We start from the raw sequence: 22,822 nt of genomic DNA, 5'->3' as shown, positions 1-22,822 counted from the left end.
AACAAGGAGGTATTCATGTAGTAGTTTCTATGTGAAAAGACTTCAAAGAACAAACATGAAATGGTTACACAGAGCCTTTACAACAGTGTAAAGATGTAAAGTCAGAAGTAAACTGAGAAAAAAAATAGTTGGGAGTTTAAACGTCATAGTTTCCTCACTTTTATTTAGGTAATGTAATTTAATGCATACATTAAACTGTTAAAATAAAATCAGTGAATGGAATCACACCAAGGAAAATCTGCATGCTATTTTATTTCCACTAGAAAAATATTATCTATATAAAATTTGGTCCAGTTTCTTCTCCTTTATCTCTGCCATTCAAATTTAAATGCTTTAGTTTTATTCAAGCAAAAATCACATATCTGACATAATAAAATACTTCCCATCATTAAATTAATAGGGTTTAGTTGAATTAGGTGTGCTTTTTCTTACTTTTCAGGCATAGTAGCTCATCTTTCCTACATGTTATTTCCTTCAACTTTTATTCTTCTGAGTTAACTCAGTAAGGCATGTCTGTTTTCCCACATCCAGCAATACAAGTGTTACAGAAGTATAATCTGTAATATTAGTGACTAGATTCATCATTAATCTTCAATTCATATCGTTTCCCTTATTATATGGTATTTCCATAATATTTTCAGATATTTCAACCTTATACTTTCCAACAAGGATTAAGCCATTAGTTTAAAAATACTATTAAGTTTCCAGACTAAATAACACTTGGCCCACTTAGAGTGATGCTGTCGTCAGAGGTCCTTGCACAGCTATTGCTTCAATCTCAACACGGCCTACCTGTTGGGAAAATAACAGATTAAGAGAGCACCATAATGTCTACTGAAAACATATGCATTTTTAACATTAAACTTTTCAAAGAAGGAAAGGAGGGGGCACATTCACCAAGAATCACTAAGAAAAGGCTAGGCTACCGTGCCCAGAATGTTCATTTATGTTAGCTCATGTGATTCCCCTCGCAGCTCTGTTATCAGGGTTCTCTCAGTGCAGATGATACACTGAAGCTTAGAAAGGTTGTTTAACCCATCCCAGAACACAAAGCCAAATGGCAGAGGTTCAAACCCATGTCTTACGTCAAGTTCAGAGCTCCTTCTATCTCATTCTGTATCTTAATAAATTTGATGATACTGATCATTCCAAGTAACAGTCAAAACAACAAAAATACTATTCACAGAAGCTAAATTTCTGTGGTGCAAAATTTCCAGTAGAAGTCCATGAGAATGGCTTCTTTCTAGGTAGAAATATCGTGCTGCTAAGGGGCACAGGAAGTGCTTCTAGTTCAATTAGAAAACCAAAGTAAGAACGGTAAGAAATCTACGAGCCACTGTTTTTCAGATGATTTTTCCTAATGGGAAGCGTAGTGTTGTTTTTGGCCACGCCATGCAGCTTGCTGGATTGTAGTTCCTCAACCAAGGATCAAACCTGGGCCCCTGGCAGTGAAAGCGCAGAGTCCCAACCACTGGACCACCAGGGGATTTCCTAGATATTTTATTATACAATAGAAAATTAAAATTTTAACTGTAGAACTCACAGATCTGGCTCAATTTATAGTCGTTAAGTAACAGTAAAACAATACAGTGGCTGTTTTACTTCTCATAGTTTAAGTAAAATGATTCTGTTGTATTCACATTCATGTGTGGCCTTGATTTTTTTTTTAAAGATTTATTGTTTTTAGCTGTAGTGGGTCTTCACTGCTGCAAGGGCTTTTCTCTAGCAGTGACGAGTATGGGCTGCTCTCTAGCTGCGGTGCATGGGCTTCTCACGGCGGTGGTTTCTCTTGTGGAGCACAGCACCTAGGCACGCGGGCTCAGTCATTTTGGCACACGGGTATACCTGCCCTGTGGCATGCAGGATCTTCCCAGACCAGCGACTGAACGCATGTCCCCTGCACTGGCCAGTGGACTCTTACTACTAGGTCACCAGGGAAGCTTGTGGCCTTCATTTTTAATTTTCTTAATTTTTAAGACAAATGTGTACTTACTTTGGGCAAAGCAGCAACCTGGTAAGCAGCTCTCGCCGGGAAACTACTCTGGAAATCTAATTTAAAACAATTTCATTTTAGTTTTTGCAGATACTATGTTGTAATTCAACACTGCAGGATTAAGAATCTGGTAAGTGATTCAGATCTATGTCAGTTCTTAGATACAAGCCAACATTGGAAAAAAGAAGCTCATATTCACATTTGTTTGACAAAATACTTTGCTATGAGTCTCATAATATTTAATATTCTTAAAAATATCTTAGCTTTCTGGGAAAGAAATGAAAATATACACTCTGCAGAATCTGTTCTAACATGCATGCTTATATGCCGTATTAACTCATTAAAAATTCCAACCTTAGAAGATGTTATCCACATTTAGGATATGAGGAAACCAAGGCATAGAAATTTTAACTAACCAGTTAATGGTTCAGAGAGAGCAGGACAGATCGTAGCTAGACCTCATCACAGCAATAATAAATGCAGTCATGTGTTGAAAAATGATTAAGAGAGTACAGAAAACCTAAGAAGGATGTAATAAAATTAAGCTTAAGGAAAAAGGATTTGTCTGGTTGCGGTATGTTTTTCTAGGGAATGCAACAGAAATATCTTGGATCTTTTTCATGGGGACACACTTCGTGTTTCTAATCACCTATTAGGACAGGATCTATGACCATTTCTTTAACCTCGCCCAACATTCTTAATGTATTGTTGTTGTTTAGTTGCTAAGTTGTGACCCCATGGACTGTAGGTCACCAGGCTCCTCTGTCCATGGGATTTCCCAGGCAAGAATACTAGAGTGGGTTGCCATTTCCTTCTCCAGAGGATCTTACCGACCCAGAGATTAAACCCACCTCTCCTGCATTTGTACATGGATTCTTTACCACTGAGCCACCAGAAAAGCCCTTCTTAATTTATAATGGACACATATTAAGATTAATATATACCTTTTTAAAATGTTTATTTATTTGGCTATGTTGGGTCTTAGTTGCAGTGCATGGCCTTAGCTGCCCTTCAGGATGTGGAATCTTCTGGGACCAGGGATTGAACCCACATCCCCTGCACTGTAAGGTGGGTTCTTTACTGCTGGGTCATCAGGGAAGTCCAATAGATACACGTCTCTTTAAAATGAAAAATAGTAATAAAGCCAAATAACTTACATTGTTTGTAGACATCATTGACAGCACTGAAGTCATTTATGTCAGCCAGCAAAACCGTTGTTTTTACCACTAGGAGATACATACATTGTCATTAGGTTTGTTATTTGGTCTGATCTAAAACATTACTTAGAAAAATGGTAGTGAGGAAATAAAATTCACATTTTAAGGCAAGACAAGAAAAATGTTAACATAAAATTTCTTTTCTCTGCCCATTGAGTTCTCCTGCCTCCCCTCTAGTGTGCACTGGGTGTCTTCATAGAGCATTAGCCAGACCTCTTCAACAACAGAAATACCTGTTCAACCATAAAGTTCAATTCTTCTTTCGCTGGTGCTAGCCATGCAACTCCCTAGACCATAACATAACTTACTTATGAGCTTATTCATGCCACTAGCTCTATCACCTGTTCTATTTTGCAAGCTACATCACCTGTTCTATTTCTTGCATTATCAAATGTGACCGAGTCTCCAGTAAAAATAACTAGATGACTTGAAATTACTGACCTAAAATGCAGGTCTTCAAGATCGATGATTATAATAGTTGTACTCTAGATATGGGAAGCAGCAACAAGACAGAATCGTTTCCTGGCTTCTGGCTACTATTAACAGAGCTTTAGTCCACTAACAGCACACTGAGTGACATAGCAACAAAGTCCTCGCCCGACCTGGCAATGAGCACTTTTAGCCCTGTGGGAAAAACTGGTCATGAAACACCTCCCAAACTTTGATTGAAATTAAGATCAAAAGAGAACATTCAGTTTTATAAGAATAAAGTCATTAGCCACTGTGGTCGCTGACCTACAACACATCCTGAAAGGAATTCAGGAAGATCAGGATAAGGCACTTTGTGCTCTAGGGAAATTGGCAGAACCGGCCCCCAGATAGGTATTTTCAGGAGAAAATATTATGAATCTAGTTTTACATATGTTTCCATACCTAGCACTAAAACCATTAACTTAGCCATCTGTTCCTCACGAATAGCACTAACCTTCTGCCAAGATGTGTGCCAGGTCATGTATATGCTGGCCTCTCCCCTTACCGCTTCAGAATAGTCCTCAGAGCTTTCTGAAAGACTGTCTGCCAGGTATCAGCCTCAGGTTGGGTCAAATAAAATGTTCCATTTTTTTCCTTAGATTGACCACTGATTATTTTTACTGATATTGTGTATATAGCTCTAGATCGACTACTGATTAATTTTTCATTGATATCGTGTCTATGGGACTGAAACTCAGCCAACTTCAAACAACAAAAGATATGGCAGGACATATTATTAGATGCCATGTGTTCTTTACCAAAGAAATATCAAACAGAAATGTGAAATAATTTCAAGTTGCTCACCATTCGTGAAGTCACAGCCTGCTGCTTTCAGAATTTCACCTATGTTTGTCAGAGCCTGTGAACCAAGGCAAGAAAACCCTTAGGCGCTAGTGTTACATCGAAGATTTAACTCAATTCAGTTTACCGTCTTTTACTAATACTTCCTATGTTGCAGAAAAATCTTCCTTTTCTAGGAAATTCACTCTTCCTAAGCCACCTCTATACAAGTAAACTGCCTCTTGGCTTTCTTTGATGGAGTGAACCTTTCTGAAATATAGTGAGAATCTGTCTCTTTTTGTGAGGAGAAAGACTGAAGTCTCTTCCTCAATGCTAGAATTGTGAAATTCTCAGCCAATGTCAACTAAGCTAAAACAGAAATAACTACTGGGGCTCCTAATTCTGTATCACTTTCAGGAAAAGTATGAGCTAGTAAGCATTAAAATCTGTTTTCTTTGAAGCAATATTTTTAAAGAGGTTGTTTCCTTTGTCTTAAAAAACAATTATTAGTAAATTTTGTATGTATTTGACACTTCAGCCTTTGGAAAAACATTAGTTTTTCACTCTGTCCTTAATTTATTGTTTTTCCAATTCATTCTTCCACTTTGACTGGTCACATTATAGTAGTTGATGATTTTTAAAAATTTAATCTTCTAAATGGGTTATACATGGATAGGGCAAAAAATTCAAAAGCTACAAAAAACATATACAGTGAAAAGATGCCTTTCATTCTTACTCTCCCTCCTGAGTTTCCTTCATCAAAGGCAACCACTAGAAAACTGTTTCTAATTTCTTGTATATCTTTCCAGAGATAGCCAATGCCTATACCAGCATAAATGTATATATCCTTAGACAGAGACAAACAGAAAGGCAGAGACAGAGACAAACATACACACGGTAGCTTATTGTGCAAGCTGTTCTGTATCTTGGTTTTATTATATAACAATTTATCTGGAAGATATTTCCATATTAATTTAGCTGTACAAATCTCGCAGGATTTCTTTAGCTACTTCCTCATGATGCACATTTTAGGTTATTTTCTACCTTTGGACATCACAAATGACTCAGTGAATGTACTAAATGATAATTTAATTCTATTTATTGGATTAGAATTATACCCCCATCCTTATTAATATTTTTAGAAAACATACTGCATACTGCATGTAACCTTTGATATTTCTCTCTTTCTAACAAACAATGATTTTTACTTCTGTGGTGGTGGATTATTTTTGCAGTCATTGGCCCCAAAAAATTTCCCAACTCATGTGGAAGTGGCAAGATGTTTTCACAATTCACAATTGCTTGGCAAGATGTTTTCACAATTCACAATTGCTTTCTCAATTTCCTTCCCATTTCACTGAAATATAACTTGAGATATAACACTGCATTAATTTTAGGTAAATAACATGATGATTTAATACATGTATGTACTGTGAAATGATTACCACAGTAAATTTAATTAATACCCAATAATTCAGGTTTAAAGTCACCTTGGCAAGTAAAATCTTTTTTTTAGGTTGTTAAATGATTCATCACATTTCCAACTTTCTATTGATGTAAAACTGTTTTACGTCAATAAGTCAACCAATAACTTAAAAAGCATCTATCTGATAATCTCTATAAAATAAATCAGCCAAATGGATTTTTAATATTCCTCAATATGATGAAAAAGAAGTAGAAAAGGGAACTTCAAATGTGGAAAATGACTCACCTGTTTAGCCTCTTCTGTCACCCCTCCTGGCACAAGCTGTCCACTTGCAGGGTCCATGCCTAGCTGTCCTGAAATGTAAATGGTCCTGTCGACTAACACAGCCTGACTGCAAAGAACAAAAATCCAATATATGTAAAATATAAAACTCAATGCTAAGAGATTTCTTTGCTAAGATACAAAAAGTGCAAAATATAAAATAAAAAATTGTAATTGGACTTCATGGAAATTAAAACCTTTTGCTTATTGAAAGTCTTTAAGAAAATGGAAACCTAAGTCACAAACTGGGAGAAAATATTTGTGAAACGCAAATATTTGTATTCAGAATATATAAAGAACTCTCATATAATTCAATAATATAAAGACAAACAACCCAGCAAAATATTGGGCAAATGATCTGAACAGACACCTCATAAAAGAAGACATACAGAGTGAAGGAGTAATGCAAACCAAAGCCACTCTACCATACCATTACACACAATAAGGCATGACTGATAATAAGTATGGATGAGGATGTGGAGAAAATGGAATCTTCATACTTTGTTGGTGGGTATGCAAAATAGTACACACACTTTGGAAAGTAGTTGGGAGTTTCTTAAACACTAAACAGGGAATTCTCTGGGTCCAGTAGTTAGGACTTGGCACTTTCACTCCAGCGGCTGGGTTCAATTCCTGGTCAGGGAACTAAGATCCCATAACTGACAAAAGAAAGAACTGCCAAGCACTCAAGAAAATAAGTAACTAGACAAGGTTAATCATTGCTGAAGGGTCCAGAAGGATACACGGCTTACTTTCCGAACTGATCATTTTTGTAGTGAGGAAACTAAATATCAGAATTAGTAACAAGATCACAGGGAAGAGCATAAGCTACACTGAGACCTGAAAGAGAGCCAAACAAATCAACTTTCAGTTCAGTTCAGTCGCTCAGTCATGTCTGACTCTTTGCGACCCCACGAACTGCAGCACACCAGGCCTCCCTGTTCATCACCAACTCCCGGAATTCACTCAAACTCATGTCCATCAAGTTGGTGATGCCATCCAGTCATCGCATCCTCTGTAGTCCCCTTCTCTTCCTGCCCCCAACCTCTTCCAGCATCAGGGTCTTTTCCAATGAGTCAACTCTTTGCATGAGGTGGCCAAAGTATTAGAGTTTCAGCTTCAACATCAGTCCTTCCAATGAACACCCAGGACTGATCTCCTTGCAGTCCAAGGAACTGGACTCAGGAGCCTTCCCCAACACCACAGTTCACTTCAGTGCTCAGCTTTCTTTATAGTCCAACTCTCACATCCATACGTGAGCACTGGAAAAACCATAGCCTTGACTAGATGGACCTTTGTTGACAAAGTAATGTCTCTGCTTTTGAATATGCTATCTAGGGTGGAACTTTTCTTCCAAGGAGTAAGCATCTTTTAATTTCATGGCTGCAATCACCATCTGCAGTGATTTTGGAGCCCCCAAAAACAAAGTCTGACACTGTTTCCACTGTTTCCTCATCTATTTCCCATGAAGTGATGGGACAAGGTGCCATGATCTTAGTTTTCTGAATGTTGAGCTTTAAGCCAACTTTTTCACTCTCCTCTTTCACTTTCATCAAGAGGCTCTTTAGTTCCTCTTCACTTTCTGCCATAAGGGTGGTGTCATCTGCATATCTGAGGTTATTGATATTCCTCCGGGCAATCTTGATTTCAGCTTGTGCTTCTTCCAGCCCAGCGTTTCTCATGATGTATTCTGCATATAAGTTAAATAAGCAGGGTGACAATATACAGCCTTGATGTACTCCTTTTCCTATTTGGAACCAGTCTGTTGTTCTATGTCCAGTTCTAACTGTTGCTTCCTGACCTGCATACAGGTTTCTCAAGAGGCAGGTCAGGTCAGGTGGTCTGGTATTCCCATCTCTTTCAGAATTTTCCACAGTTTATTGTGATCCATAGAATCAAAGGCTTTGGCACAGTCAATAAAGCAGAAATAGATGTTTTTCTGGAACTCTCTTGCTTTTTCCATGATCCAGCAGATGTTGGCAACCTGATCTCTGGTTCCTCTGCCTTTTCTAAAACCAGCTTGAACATCTGGAAGTTCACGGTTCATGTATTTAAAGGCAATTAATTCTCTCTTAGACAAAATGTCCCACCATTGTTTCCAAACTTAAAATCTACCATTTTAACCATTTTAAAGTACACATTTCAATGGCATTAAATGTTTAAAAAAATTTTTATAAAGAAACCTTAACCACTTTAAATTCAGAAGTAAAATCTGTTTTACGCCATTTCACAGTTATTCAGAAAGTAAGATACTCTCATTTCTAATGTCCTGCTTCCGTATTTCGTTCAACATGCTCCTAACTTTCCTCTTTTATTTCATGACGTCTCCCCTCATGTCTTTTCTCCTTTATAACTTTAAATACAAGTGGTAATTTTATAACACAATTGGTACCGAGTCTCTCGGTGCGTTGCCTGCTATGGTTCAGTCCCAGTGGGCACAGTGAACCCCAGGTAGATTGCCCAGTGAACCCCGAGGCCCGCAGCAGCTCTGACCCGGACTAGCGGCTGCCATCTATGGGGACGCACAGAGTCGGACACGACTGAAGCGACTTAGCAGTAGCAGCAGCAGCCCAAGCCCCAAACTCCCACCCCCCACGCCCCGAGTGCCCGCACCGGGGTCGCGACCCCAGACGCCTCGAGTCCTTCTCGGCTCCCACAGCCCTCCTGTACCTGTAGGGACCAATGGCCGCGGGGGCTTTCGCGGTGCTGATTATCCTTCTGACCAAAGACGACATGGCTAACCCTTTTCCTTTGCTGCCCTTCGGAAACAACTACGCACCACACGGTTCTCGCTCGCGCTTCCCCTGAGCAGCCGAGGCCAGCATCTCTGCTTTAAAGCATCGCCGGGGGTTCGCTCAGCATTCTGGGAGTTGTAGTCTCCGTGCGACTCCCGGCCTCCTCTGGGAGTTGTAGTCTCCGTGCGACTCCGGGCCACGTGGAGGCCGCGGTCACACTGGCGCATGCGCGCTCCAGTTCGCTTTCCGCTCCCGGCGCGTCGGTGACTGTGGCAGAACCTTGTCATCTGGACTCGGGTGGGGAGTCCTGGTTTCTTCCCACCGGGCGTCTGGCAGGTAGGTCGTGAGGGGCTGGCCTCTCTCAGGGATCGCGAATGTGGGAGAGAGTGTGTGGCCGCCCCCTGCGAGGGCCCAATATTGGCCGGGCTCCTCTTGGATTGTCCTCACACCCAACTATAACCTACTCTTCTTCTTCCCTTGCTGCCAGCGCTGGGGCCCTTTCCGCTTGGCACCTCCTACTTTTACCAGAGAACTGGGGTCACGTCTTGGTGGGTGTCAAGCCAAAAAAAGAAAAGAAAAAAAAAAAAAACGAAACAAAAACACCCAATGAAACCAAAGATCAGAAGGAGGGATTTATTACTTGCTTAAAGTGAGTAGAATACCGGGGATCTTTCCCAAAGCAGTGTCTCCCCAGCAGAAAATCCGGGACCTTTTAAGCTAAAGTAAGTTAAGTCGCTTGAGTCGTGTCCGACTCTTTTGCGACCCCTTGGACTGTAGCCTGCCAGGCTCCTCCGTCCGTGGGGATTTTCCAGGCAAGAATACTGGAGTGGGTTGCCATTTCCTTCTCCAGGTTTTAAGCTAGGGATACATGCATATTCATGAAGGGGCTCCAGCGGAAGGCAATTCAGCATAAACTTGTGGCAAAGGTCAACAGAGTTCTAGTTTTAGTGGAAGCCACGGGGTGAGGGGAGGGGATCAGCAGCATCATCCCAGTTGATCTGATGATTGAGTGCCCGAGGGGGTTCAAATTCTGCAAAACAGCTGGAGAAAATGCTTCAGGCTAATCTTGGTCATGGAAATAGAAATGGGAGTTTACAACTGATTTTTATTATTGGTACTTCTCCTGCCTGATAATAGTTGTTTTTTTAGGTGCCTTTCAGTTGCTCAGTCAGTGTCTGACTCTCTTTGAGACCCCATGGACTGTAGCCTACCAGGCTCCTTTGTCCATGGCATTTCCTAGGCAAAAATCCTTCATGGGCTGCCATTTCCTGCTGCAGGGGATCTTAAGATCGTTTTTTTTAGGTCCATTAAGATCATTATTACTGAGCCATGCTGTTCAGGGACAAGCCTTGTGGCCAGGCTTAGATCACAAAATGGCTTAGGCAAGAAATGGCTTCTCTAATGCTAAGAAAGCCTTGCCTGGTTGTTTTTCTGGGGACCCCCTGCTTTATCTGTTTACACTTCAGCCCTTGTGATCTTGAGCCCACTTTGTCATTTCTCTGCATTGCCCCACCAGGCAGAGGTTCTCCTAGGACTGGGCTTGCACTCTCTAAAGGAATAAGATGGGTCATTTGGAGAACCTTGAGAAGACTTGGCACTGTTCACCTCCTCCCTGCCCCCTCATGCTTCCTCCTCTGGAGAGCCCCTCGAGATTTACAAGATGTCTCTGCAGAAGCCTAGTGACTGGCATCTGATTTCAAGTAGGAGATTATTGATCTCGGTGCAGCAAATGGCCCCAGAGCTGTTCCCTTGGCAGATATTCAGTCATGCAGTATCAGAAGCAGTGGTACTTGGCTAAATATTTTTTACGTTAAAATATGCATTATAGGCATGTTTCACTTCTTATTTTATGCGTGTACATGTATATTCAACAGATATATATATTGAGCCCCTGCTTTGTGCAAGACACTCTGCTAGGTCCTGGAGATGTGGCAGTGAAAAAGACTGGCAAAAATCCCTGTCCTCCCCTGCTTCTGAAACAAGAGAATCGTCTTTTTTCCACCTCATACACCTCTACATGCTGTGGGGTTTTGGCTTTCCAACTCTGACTCGAGAACCTTCAGAGCTTTTACATTGGTTTAGAGTTTTTGCCTCCAAGCCTTGCCTACTCAGTTTTGTCCTCTTTGCTGTCTCTTTCCACTCTAGCTATCCAGAGTCCTCATTCCTGAAGTCACGAAGCAGATTCTTGAATACTTTTCTTCCCTAAGTTCTGTCTAATGAAATCTTATGTTCTCATTGACTTTTCCTGTAGATTCACACTTTTTTCTTTCCCTTATCCTGTTTTTTATTGTGCTGTACTGCAAAATTTAGTCTTAAAAAATATATATATATTTTTTTGGGGGGTTCATTTTAGACCCCTGTGTTGTGTGTTAGTTGCTGCTGGGGCTTTTCTCTCGTTGCAGCAAGTGGCGGCTACTTGAGTTGCGGTGCACAGGCATCCCACTGCAGTCGCTTCTCTTGTTGCAGAGCACAGGCTCTAGGGCGCACAGTCTCACTAGCTGCAGCTCCCGGGCTCTCAGCACAGGCCCAGGCGTTGTGGTGCAGGGGCTTAGCTGCTCCTCGGCATGTGGGATCTTCCTGGATCAGGGATCAAACCCAGGTCTCTTGCATTGGCAGGAGGATTCTTTACCATTGAGTGACCAGAGAAGCCCTGTCATGTTTTACTATATGTGATCTTATTCTCTTAATTGTTTTTAAGAATGGTGAATAGAGCCAAACTGCCTGGTTTGAATCCCCGCACAATCACAAGCTTAGTTTCACCTCTCTGTGCTTTGGTTTTTTCATTTATGAAATGAGGGTAGTGCTAGTACTTCCCTCACAGGATTGTAAGAATAGGTGAGTAAGGCATGGGGAATAGGGCCTGACAAAGTTCTCAATAAATATTAGTGCTGAAGATGAGTAATTCTTTAAGCAAAGAGGCCACACCCATGTGCTACTTTGGTATATAAACAACCCAAAGCTATTAAGCACATATAGGTACCCCCAAATTAATTAAATTTGATTAAACTGGATAATTAGGTGTTTTTAATTTACAGAACACTTCACTGTATGATTTTTAAATAGGCACTTTCTTGAAGCATTACAGATAATTAAACTTGAGTGGTATTGGAGAAGACTCTTTAGAGTCCCTTGGACTACAAGGAGATCAAACCAGTCAATCCTAAAAGAAATCAGTTCTGAATATTCATTGGAAGGACTGATGTTGAAGCCGAAACTCTAATACTTTGGCCACCTGATGCGAAGAACTGACACACTGGAAAAGACCCTGATGCTGGGGATTGAAGTCAGGAGGAGAACGGGTCGACAGAGGATGAGATGGTTGGATGGCATCACCAACTTGATGGACATGAGTTTGAGCAAGCTCTGGGAATTGGTGATGGACAGGGAAGCATGGGGTGCTACAGTCCATGGGGTCGCAAAGAGTTGAACATGACTGAGCAACTGAACTGAAGTAAACTGGAAGTATTAATATTTTTTGTGAAACAGCCTGCCTGTATTCATTAGGCAGATTTTATTAAGTCTGAGTCACCAGTTTTTTAGGTTAAAATAAGTCAGAGATCATCTGTTTAATTCCGTGGTTTTCAAACCAGATTCTACTCTACCAAGGGTTGTATCTGATCAGCCAGGGGATAATATGCTGGATGGGAAAATATGACATGTCCAGTTTATGTGAATATTTGAGAGAAAACACTTTTATAAAGCCTGGCACATACTTAGTGCTCATTGAAGTTTTGACTAAAATGGCTATGAAAACAAAAACTGTGACTCTTAGGAATAGATGTAAAATTCACATGAATGTTAAAGGTAAGAGTTAAAATTCCTGCTGGAAGCTATTTTAAACTAAATCCTCAGGCTTCATAAGGATGTATTCTATATTCATTCTCTTCTGGCATCAGAACTGTTTGAGAATCCTTGCTAGTTCAGTCTGCTCATTTTCTACTGTCGAACCTAAGCTCAGAGATAGGATTTCTGGTTCCTAAATTTGGTGTGCCAGCCCAGGGCTCCGAGGTAGTGGTGTGTTTCACTGAGTAAGTTCTGATTCAAGCATGTGAACTAAACTGTTTGGTAGGATAATTTTGAATGGTTCTTAATACAGTCTGATCTGAATCAAGACCTTCACTAGTCAACGAGTTCTGCAGAGCTCCGTTTACTTACTACGTACTTTTAAGTTGGGAAAATATTTTGGAGTGTAGATCAAGTTGTTTTTCATATAAGTGAAAACAGAATGGAGTGAGAAAGTAAAATGAGATACATTTCTGTTACTTCATTTTTTATTTAAGAGTAAGAGTTACCATTAACTGAGCCCTTAGTTTATGCAGAGCCCCATGCATTGTGATGGGTACATTACCTTACAACCATTTGTAGATTATTCCCATTTATAGAAAGGGAGACCAAAGCTCAAAGAGGGAAAATAATTTTCCTAAGATTATATGACTAAAAAGTGTTAAGGAAGATATTTGAATCCAGGTCTTTCTCACTCTGAAGTAAAGGCTCTTAAACACTCTGCCACATAGATTACTCTTGATTTTGTATGAAGTATTGAATTGGAAAGAAGATAAGTGAATTTAATCCAGTGGCACTCATCGGGTGTGGTGCAAATCCTGATGTGAATTTTGAAAGTTTGTCCAGGTGGTAAGCATAGTGATTGGGGTAACACTGCTGCCATTTACTAGACAGGGGTCAGGGATGTTAGCCATCCTGCAGTGTATGATACCTGGCTCTGCTTTGTGTAAAGTAGTGGCTACATGGATTTAATATGCACTGAATTTTCTAGGAATACAATAAAAAGGCAAGAGTGAACTTTATTTTTTATTTTTTTTATTTTTGAACTTTAAAAATAAGATTTGTACTTTACCAAAGAGTGTTTACAAATTTAGGGAACCATGTCATCAGTGGCATTACTGCCCTGTCGAACAGGTACTAGTATACACCTGTATCTCTTTGCCTTCGTAGCTGTTGCGGGCATGTGATTCTATGTATAGATATGAGTAAAGGCTAGTATTAAAACATTTAAATGCTTGGAGAACAGCTTGGTTGTGGTTGCACTGAGCTTCCCAGCCTCCAAGTGTCTCCTTCCTGCAGGACCCTTCCTTCCCTACAGTCAGCAAGGAAAGAGTTAATGACTGCTCTGTGGGGGCTTCTAGGACCCCCCTCCAGCTCTACAGATCGTGCCCATGCCTCTGTTGGCGCCTGTATCTGTGATTATCCCCCTTAGTTAAACATACCTCTATTTCATAATGTCATCTAGTTATGTGAAATACTTAAATATAGGAAATAAATATTATTTTAATTACTTTTGGGCGTCCCTTGTGGCTCAGCTGGTAAAGAATCTGCCTGCAATGCGGAGACCTGGGTTCGATCCCTGGGTTGGGAAGATCCCCTAGAGAAGGGAAAGGCTACCCACTCCAGTATTCTGGCCTGGAGAATTCCATGAACTGTATGGTCCATGGGGTTGCAACGAGTCAGACACGACTGAGCGACTTTCACTTCACTAATTACTTTTAGTTCGCCCCTACATCACAATGAGGGGACATATTGTAGGACTTGTTTTGATAAAAGTTATGTGTCTAGTAGGTTATGTAATTAATGAATTTCATTTAAAAATAGAAGACAGGTGTTTCAAGCTCTTCAGTAAAAGAAAGGAGGCATTGAGTTTGAGAGCTGAGAACCACTGTGGAGTCAAGCTCCACTAAGTTTTTGTCCCTTTGTCTTCTTACTTTAAATTGAAATTGTTTGCAGTTCTAAATTAAAGGTACAGCTGGCCTCATCTCAGTAGTAGAAATGAAACTGTTAGTAATTTGTGTTCAGTTTTTGGTGAGGGTATCATATTGGAATAGTGTATTTCGGTTTTCATTGATTCACGTGGCTCTTGTTTCACTTAATTTTGATAAACTGTTTTAGCTAATTAAAATTTTTTTACAAGGGCATAAGGATCTTATCTTCATTTTTCATCCTGCCAGCAAACTTTATGCAGTGTCAACCCTGGTACGTGATTCGGTTATTTGACAGTACAACACAGTTATTTTTTTCCGTTGAATTAAGAATTTTTGGTGTTAATACTAGTCCCTCTGGTTATAAATCCCTGCTGTAGATCAGTATCATAGTAACTTTTTTTTAAAGTTTGTTTGTTTTTTTAAAATGTGGACCATTTTTAAAGTCTTTATTGAATGTGTTACAGTGTTGCTTCTGTTTTTATGTTTTGGTCTTTTGGCCATGTGACATCTTAGCTCCCCAACCAGGATCGAACCTGCGCCTCCTCCACTGGAAGGCCAAGTCTTAACTACTGGATCACCAGGGAAGTCCCCTGTGATAACATTTTGGTATCATTAACCCACCTATAATAAATAGAGATGTATTATGTTGAAGATTCAAATTCTAAGTCACATGAACATTTATTCATTAAATTTATTTTTATTTTTGAAATTTATTTCAAAATTTATTACTTTTCTTTCCAGAAATGTCTAATGCAAAAGAAAGAAAACATGCAAAGAAAATGAGAAACCAGCCCACCAATGTGACTTTATCCTCTGGCTTTGTGGCTGACAGTGGTGTAAAGCACCATAATGGAGGTGGAAAACCTTTCCAGTCTCAAAAAGGTAAGATACACATGGTACTCGCTACACACACTTCCCTATGGATCAGATTGCTTTTGTCAGCTCCTTTTGGTAATCCTTATCTAAATAATAGAGGAGCTAGATTAAAAGTAGATGCAGTTGACCCTCATTATTTGCAAGCTTTGTATTTGCAAATTCTCCTAGGTGCTAAATTTGTAACCCCAAGCTTAATCCTCATGGCACTTTGGTGGTCATGCCAAGAGTGGGAAAATTTTTGATTCACCTGATGCAGGTATTTCCAGTGGAGTTCCCAGTGCTGTCCTGTTTGACCTTCTTACCAGAGGAAGGATTCTGATGGGGCAGGGCCATGTAGTGTAAGAAACTCCTGCTGGCACAGGGGTTCGAATGCCAATTGTGCAGCGGCCCCAGGCAGGTCACTTAACACTTCTGAGCTTCATTTTCACTTTGGAAAAGAAAAGAAAGGCCGAGTTGTTCTTACGATTTAAGACCGTAATCTCTGAGATATATGCAACACACATACACGTGTGGACATGTACATGTTTTCTCTCAGAGCAAGGGCTCAGTGTTCACTTGTTCACTGTTGGCTGTGACTTTCTAGAACATAGCGACTGGGAATAATGAAAACTGGCTGTACATATTTTAGAGCGGGTATATTTTATCTGTACCTTAACCGTTTAGTAAATGACACTGGTATGTTTCTTAAAAGAAATACAGTGCCTTTATCATGTCTGCATTTAACTTTTGTACTGATTTTAGAAATCTTAAATTGAAGATGTGAAATTAAAATGATGTGAAGGGGATAGCTGTTTATTAGTCAGCAACAGGAAATAGAAAACAGATTGAGATGCAACACAGATGCCCAACAGGCCGGGTGAGAAGCCTTAACACATATCTCATTTATATCTCACAACGACAGACTTTGCAACATGTTTCATGATTATAGGGGCTTAATAATTGTCACCACAATGGAAGTAAGCAGGAATGCAGTGAAATTCTCCACTGATCTTTCCCTGTGTTTACAGAGAGGGATTTGATGATATCTTGAGGTCAGAATGGTTTGAATGCCCAGGCATATGTATAGAAATTGCCTTTATTTCTTTCTTAGCATAGCGGCTATCTATTGGAGTGTACCAGAGCATTGAGATGAAAGACCAAATATGCACAATCAAGTGAACTGTAGTATTTAAGGGAACTTGGGTGTAAAATTCACATTGCACTATTTCTATAGAGAAAATTTCCCTTGTATCTGTTATATCCAAGGTTCTTCTGTGTGTCACAGGGACATGGTTAGCTAGCATGCCGCCTCCTAGCTGTGTGACCTTGGGCAAGTCAGTTCTGCAGAGGAGGACAGGAATCGCCACCTTACAGGGGGGTTACAGGACTGAAATCCCCATCAGTGTTGTCACCCAACACTCTCATCCTTATCTCTGATAAAAGTGACCTGTTTCTTCTTGTTTTCTTTTTGAAAACACACTAGAGTCTCATCCTGGAACTTCCCGACAGCGGCAGACCAGAACGACTCACCGTCCGCTGCCCGAGTCTGATGCAAAGGAGCAGCCTTCCTCCAGGGTAACCTTTAGGAAAAAGGGAGGATGGAAAGCAGGTCCCGAGGGCACTTCTCAGGAGATTCCCAAGTATATAACCGGTAGGTGTTTGTAGGGAAGACAAGCACGATTGGACGGTGAGCTCTGTTTCTCCTGCAGCCAGATTTCTAGTGCCCTCTGGTAGCTCAGTTGGTAAGGGATCTGCCTGCAATGCAGGAGACCCGGTTTGATTCCTGGGTCTGGAAGATCTGCTGGAGAAGGGATAGGCTACCCACTCCAGTCTTCTTGGGCTTCCCTGGTGGCTCAGCTGGTAAAGAATCCGCCCGCAGTACTGGAGACGTGGGTTGGGAAGATTCCCCTGGAGGAGTGACAGGGTACCTACTCCAGTATTCTGGCCTGGAGAATTCCATGGACTGTGTAGTCCGTGGGGTCTCAGAGTTGGACACGACTGAGAGACTTTCACTTCAGGCGTGTCTCACCTGCAGCCTGGACTCACTGCCTGGGCCTGTGTGCTCTCCTCCCGCCTCTCTCGCCATCTTCTTAGAGGTCCTGATTTGTCTTTTTTGTCTTAAAGTTGTTGTTGGCACCACTCCCTCCTTGTTAAAAAATATAAAATGCCATCCATACTTTTCAGCACGCATCTCCAAAGATAAAACCAAATTTAGCGCAGTCTGAGGGCAGCCAAGGCCTGTAAGATCCTGTCTCCAGGCCCTTTGTTGCCTCGTTCCCTGATGCCCCCTTGTTCCCTGATGCCCCCTCGTTCCCCCTCGCCCCCACTACCTCATAACCCTGTATTCTTATGGTCTTCATTGCCTTCCTGGAGGAATTCACTTAAGTGTCTCCAGCGCTTTGTTTATTCTTTAGGAAAAAAAGTCTATTTTTTAATAAAGAAAACTAAAAATAATTATGGTTATATATTTGTAAAAAAGCAGAAACTGTTAAGGAAGAAAACCCTTGGAATCAAAACTAAGATTTTGTTTTTTCTTTGTTTTCTGGTGGGATTATTATACTTAAGAATGGTTGTGATTATATTGCATATAGCCCTCTGTTTTAAAAAGAAAACCTTTCAAGCTTATTTTTTAAACTTTTTTTTCTGATTAGGAAAGTAGAACTGAATCCTTGCAGAAAACTTGAAAAATGTAAGTTGAAGGACAGTTTCCCAATCATGAAATACAGAAATAACTACTATTGGTGTTAATCTGTTAGGGGGTTAGGGTAGTGGATGAATTGTAAGCTCGTGTATTTAAACATCTTTCTGAAATCTACCAGGAAAACTCATATTGATTCATATTCATGAATCAAACTCATATTCATTCACTACTTATATTGATTCAAGATGAGTTTTTAAATGCATTGCTATTTCCTTCGACAGCTTCTACTTTTGCTCAAGCCCGAGCTGCTGAAATCAGTGCCATGTTGAAAGCAGTGACCCAGAAGTCTTCTAATTCGCTGGTTTTCCAGACTCTGCCACGGCACATGCGACGAAGAGCCATGAGCCACAATGTCAAACGCCTTCCTCTGCGGTTACGGGAGATTGCCCAGAAAGAGGTATGAGAGTCCCTTAATGTAAATATTTAGGTTAGTGGTTCTTTAAAGAAATGGAGAAGTATTAGTCTAACAGAATTTATTAAAATGAAAACTAAGAAACAACATACTCATTTTGCATATTTTTGGTTTATCATTATCTTTCCCCCTTTCACCCCATACCCCCCAAATTAGCAGGCTGCTGGATACTATAGCTACTTTTAAATATAGCATTTGAAACCTCTCTCTCTTTATGATGTTAAACAGTTGGTGTTCCCCAGTCAGATTTAAAATAAATTTTGACCTTCTTACCAGATAAGTAATTTAGCTCTGCGCTTTGGAATGTGACCAGTCTAGAGCTGGAAGGTTGAAAGATTGCCTTTTGTCTTTTTTAAAATTGAAAACTTGAACTTGGATCTAATTTTTGTTCAAGTCCTGTTGTTTTTGGCTTTACCAAAATTCTTGGTTTGGTCATTCTATGATTGTCCAAGCACCTTATGTCTTCATTAATTGATTCAGAATTTCTTTATCAAGTGCCTTCTAGGTATTGGCATGACGCTGATGGTGGGGTTAGAGTCCATTAAGGTAAAATCTTCTTAAGGGGCCCACACACTAATGGAGGAGAGTTTTTCCCACAGCACTTTAGCTTAGCTATGGAAGAGAGGAAGAGTGAAAACTAAACAGGAATTTTGTACTTTCCAGATTTCATGAGAAGTCTGTTTCCTCATGAAAGCATTTAGCATTTGTCTTTCAGTACTTAAGTGATATGAACTGTGTAGGTTTTCCCCACTTTAATATTTTTGGTCCTTAGTTTTGGGTTTAATTATGATCTTAGAGGTTAAAAAAACTAGAAAGAGAACAACGAAGAGCTAGCATTTGATTTCTTCTTTCTTCCTGTCTGATATTGTTAGCCACACATCAGTTTGACTTACTATGTTGAACATTTTGTAAATATTCTAATCTTCCCAGGCCCCAGAGTTTGCCCAGTTCATGAGTGATAGAACTGAGCTTCCTTCCTAGGTTTGCCTTTTCCTAAAATCTTCATTCTTTCTGTGACCTCCTCTACTTTCGTTGGAAAAAATCACCAAATTAAAAAATTGGACAAACTAATGGAGTCCTAAAGTATTTCACTTCACCTAAAACTAGCTCTTTGAATTCCTAACACTTAACTTTGTTTTGAGATGGTCACAAACAGGGATCTGCCTGTCTTCTTGAAACTATAGGCAGAGAAAGCAGTTCATCAGAAAAAAGAACACTCAAAAAATAAGTGCCATAAAGCTCGACGATGTCACATAAACCGCATACTGGAGTTTAACCGGAGACAAAAGAAGAACAAATGGCTGGAAACTCACATCTGGCACGCGAAGCGGTTTCACATGGTCAAGAGGTGGGGCTACTGCCTGGGTGAGAGGCCGACAGTCAAGAGCCACAGAGCCTGCTACCGGGCCATGACGAGCCGCTGCCTCCTCCAGGTAGGCTTGGAAGCCAGCGGCCGCTCAGTGCGCGCCCCTCTGTTTCTGTTTAGACTCTTCCCCACCCTTTTGAAAGAGTTCGTGGTAGGCCAAAGCCCTGTCTAAGATGATGTATTTTAAAAATAATTACTGGGCGAGAACCGTTTTGCTAGATGCTGAAGTTGAAGCAGCCTCGAGTTTTGGGGGGAGACTGACAGTCAGATAATTAGCCTAACATTCAGTTTTGTTGTAAAGGAAAACTGTGCAATGCTATGAATATTCATAAAAGGAAGAGGAGTGCTTCGCCACGCAAGTGATGTCTGAGCCAAGCTCTAAGGGCTAAGAAATTGCCAGAGTGGGGAAGGCAGCAGGCAGCCAGATAGGGAAGGATCGAAATAAACGCACTGTGACAAAGACGAAGAGAGTGAGAGCAGGGCTAACGTTAGGGTGAGAGTAGTTCTGGAGAAATAAGTAGAAACCAGAGCCCGCGGGGTCTTGTTGGTCGTGCTCCAGGCTGATTCAGCACTGATTCATTTAGCAACCATTCGCCACCATAGATGTTTGAGAGCCGTCTCTGCTGGGAAGTGTGTTTTAAAGTCTTTGAGAGGACAGTTGAGTTTGGAGCTGGTCTTAGAGCTGCACAATAGCCTTTGTCGGCTGTCCTAGCTCCTCCACCCCAGCAGCCTGCCCCAGTCCCCCCCGGCTCCGCCTGAAATCGCTTCCTCTCTTTTTCGGTACATGTTTACCAATCTGTGGGCTTCCCTGGTAGCTCAGATGGAAAAGCGTCTGCCTACAATGCGGGAGACCCAGGTTCGATCCCTGGGTCAGGAAGATCCCCTAGAGAAGGAAATGGCAACCCACTCCAGTATTCTTGCCTGGAAAATCCCGTGGACTGAGGATCCTGGTAGTCGCAAAAGACCCCAGTCCATGGGGTCGCAAAGAGTCGGACAGGACTGAGCGACTTCACTTAGCAATCTGTTCTTTGCAGAGGGCCTCTCAATGGCAGGATGGCCTTGACCAACTTTAGAAAGCTGTTCGTATTAGCATCCTCTGATACCTCTTGAGAGCAATATAGCAGAATAATCAATACAAGAACCTGAAAAAAATCTGTGGTAAAAGACCTAACGTCAGATTTGCCATTTTAAGTCTGCACTTCCGTGGTACTTATTACTTAGGTCTTAAGTAGATTCACATTGTTGTGTGACTGTCATTACCATCCATCTCCAGAACTTGTTCGTCTCCTCACGCTGAAATCCCGTATCCATTAAACACTGAAGTCCCCATTCCTGTCTCACCCTGGTCTCTGTCAGCTACCATTCTACTTTTTATCTTTATAATTTATAATTTGACCACTATAAGTGCCTCACATAAGTAGAATCATATGATACTTGTATTTTTGAGACTGGCTTATTTCCCTTAGCATGATGTCTTCAAGGTTCATCCATGTTGTATCATGTGTCAGAATTTCCCTGTTTTTAAGGCGGAATGATATTCCGTTGTATTTTATACCGCGTTGTGTTTATCCATTCATCATCCATCCATTCATCCATCAATGCTGAGCCACTCTTGGGTGGTCTCCACTTCTTGGCTGTCGTGAGTGATGCTGCTGTGGACGTGGTGTACAAACATCCCTGCAGCTCTTTGCTCTCAGTTCCTTTGGGTACATGCCCCGGAGTGGAACTGCTGGATCATGCGGTAGTTCCTGGTTTAATTTTTTGAGGAACCATCATACTGTTTTCCGCAGAGGCTGTACCATTTTACATGCCCATCAGCAGGTTCTGCACATCCTCACCATACCTGGTGTTTGCTGGTTTTTTGGTTTTTTTTGATAATTGCCATCCTAATGGGTATAAGTAAAACACAGGGACCTCTTAAGAGCCTTTGATTTGAAGACTCAGTAGCAGAAATCATGGATTAGAGCCAAATTCTTCATTTTACATTGCGGAACTGGGATTTGGAGTGATCAAGTGACTTGCCTAGGGCCACACAGGTTGCTGGCGATCTACCTAGCTCTTGGAAGCCGACTCCCCTGGCCCATGCTTTCTCCACTACCATCACTCAGATTGTAAGGCAGACATAGTTACTCCTCATTTGGGGCAGAATTTTTGCTGAGGTTATCCCATACTTTCTTTACATCAGCCCTAAGTAATAAAAATAATAGCTAGTAATAAATATTTTTGAATACTTAATGTCTGTTTTAGTACTTTACATATGTTTACTCACTTAATCCTTACAGCAACAGTATGGGGTAAGTGTTTATTATTATTTCCATTTTACAAATGAGGAAGCTGAAGTACAGAGAAGTTGGGCAGTTTACCCACAGCTGTACAACTAATGAGTGGTGAAGCTGGGATTTGAGCCCAGGTAGTCTGGCTCCAGAGTTCCATGCTCTTAACCATCATTCTCTGCTGTTAGCCAGTTGTACACACTCTGCCGCTGACAGCTAGGAGTGGATCACTGTTGCTGGAAGATTTCTATCAGCACAGATGAACATGAGTTTGTTGCAGCCTTTTCTGTACTTTGCATTTTAGTTTCCATGTGTACTGGATTTGCTTACAGGACCTGTGGCAGAGGGGTTAGCCTGGGGGTCAGTGAGCCTGACTCATACCAGCTTCTCCACTTTCTGATGATATGACTTGTTCAAATAGCAGTCTCTGTCTCAATGTCCTCACCCGGCCAATAAGTTAATGCTGGCATCTGATCATCAGGTGTTGGGAAGATTAAATGACAGTCCAGTAAGGAGTTAACCCCGCGCTGGCACTCAATAACTTTTCAGTAACTATTA

The 22,822-nt window shown here is 41.0% G+C and overlaps 2 protein-coding genes across 2 annotated transcripts in view; one reads left to right on the top strand and one right to left on the bottom strand.

Annotated features, from left to right (window-relative positions):
* Window positions 1–154: 154 nt before the first annotated feature.
* Window positions 155–9,030, bottom strand: RIDA (reactive intermediate imine deaminase A homolog). The gene is made up of 6 exons (XM_068983925.1): window positions 8,879–9,030; window positions 6,173–6,278; window positions 4,486–4,540; window positions 3,151–3,219; window positions 1,994–2,049; window positions 155–792 (listed from the first exon to the last, which is right to left on the bottom strand). Exons 1-6 carry the CDS (start codon window positions 8,941–8,943, stop codon window positions 730–732), a joined length of 414 nt encoding a protein of 137 aa, XP_068840026.1. The 5' UTR covers window positions 8,944–9,030; the 3' UTR covers window positions 155–729.
* A 187-nt stretch (window positions 9,031–9,217) lies between these two features.
* Window positions 9,218–22,822, top strand: part of POP1 (POP1 homolog, ribonuclease P/MRP subunit) — a 34,657-nt gene continuing 21,052 nt past the window's right edge. Inside the window, exons 1-5 of the mRNA XM_068983859.1 lie at window positions 9,218–9,279; window positions 15,399–15,539; window positions 16,996–17,163; window positions 18,435–18,610; window positions 19,810–20,058. Coding sequence (XP_068839960.1) covers window positions 15,401–15,539; window positions 16,996–17,163; window positions 18,435–18,610; window positions 19,810–20,058 — 732 coding nt within the window. The 5' untranslated portion in view covers window positions 9,218–9,279; window positions 15,399–15,400. The remainder of the gene's footprint in view (window positions 9,280–15,398; window positions 15,540–16,995; window positions 17,164–18,434; window positions 18,611–19,809; window positions 20,059–22,822) is intronic.

The sequence above is a fragment of the Capricornis sumatraensis genome, chromosome 11, assembly GCF_032405125.1.
Source record: "Capricornis sumatraensis isolate serow.1 chromosome 11, serow.2, whole genome shotgun sequence".
NCBI classification, from domain to species: domain Eukaryota; kingdom Metazoa; phylum Chordata; class Mammalia; order Artiodactyla; family Bovidae; genus Capricornis; species Capricornis sumatraensis.
This window is presented reverse-complemented; position numbering and strand designations above follow the sequence as displayed.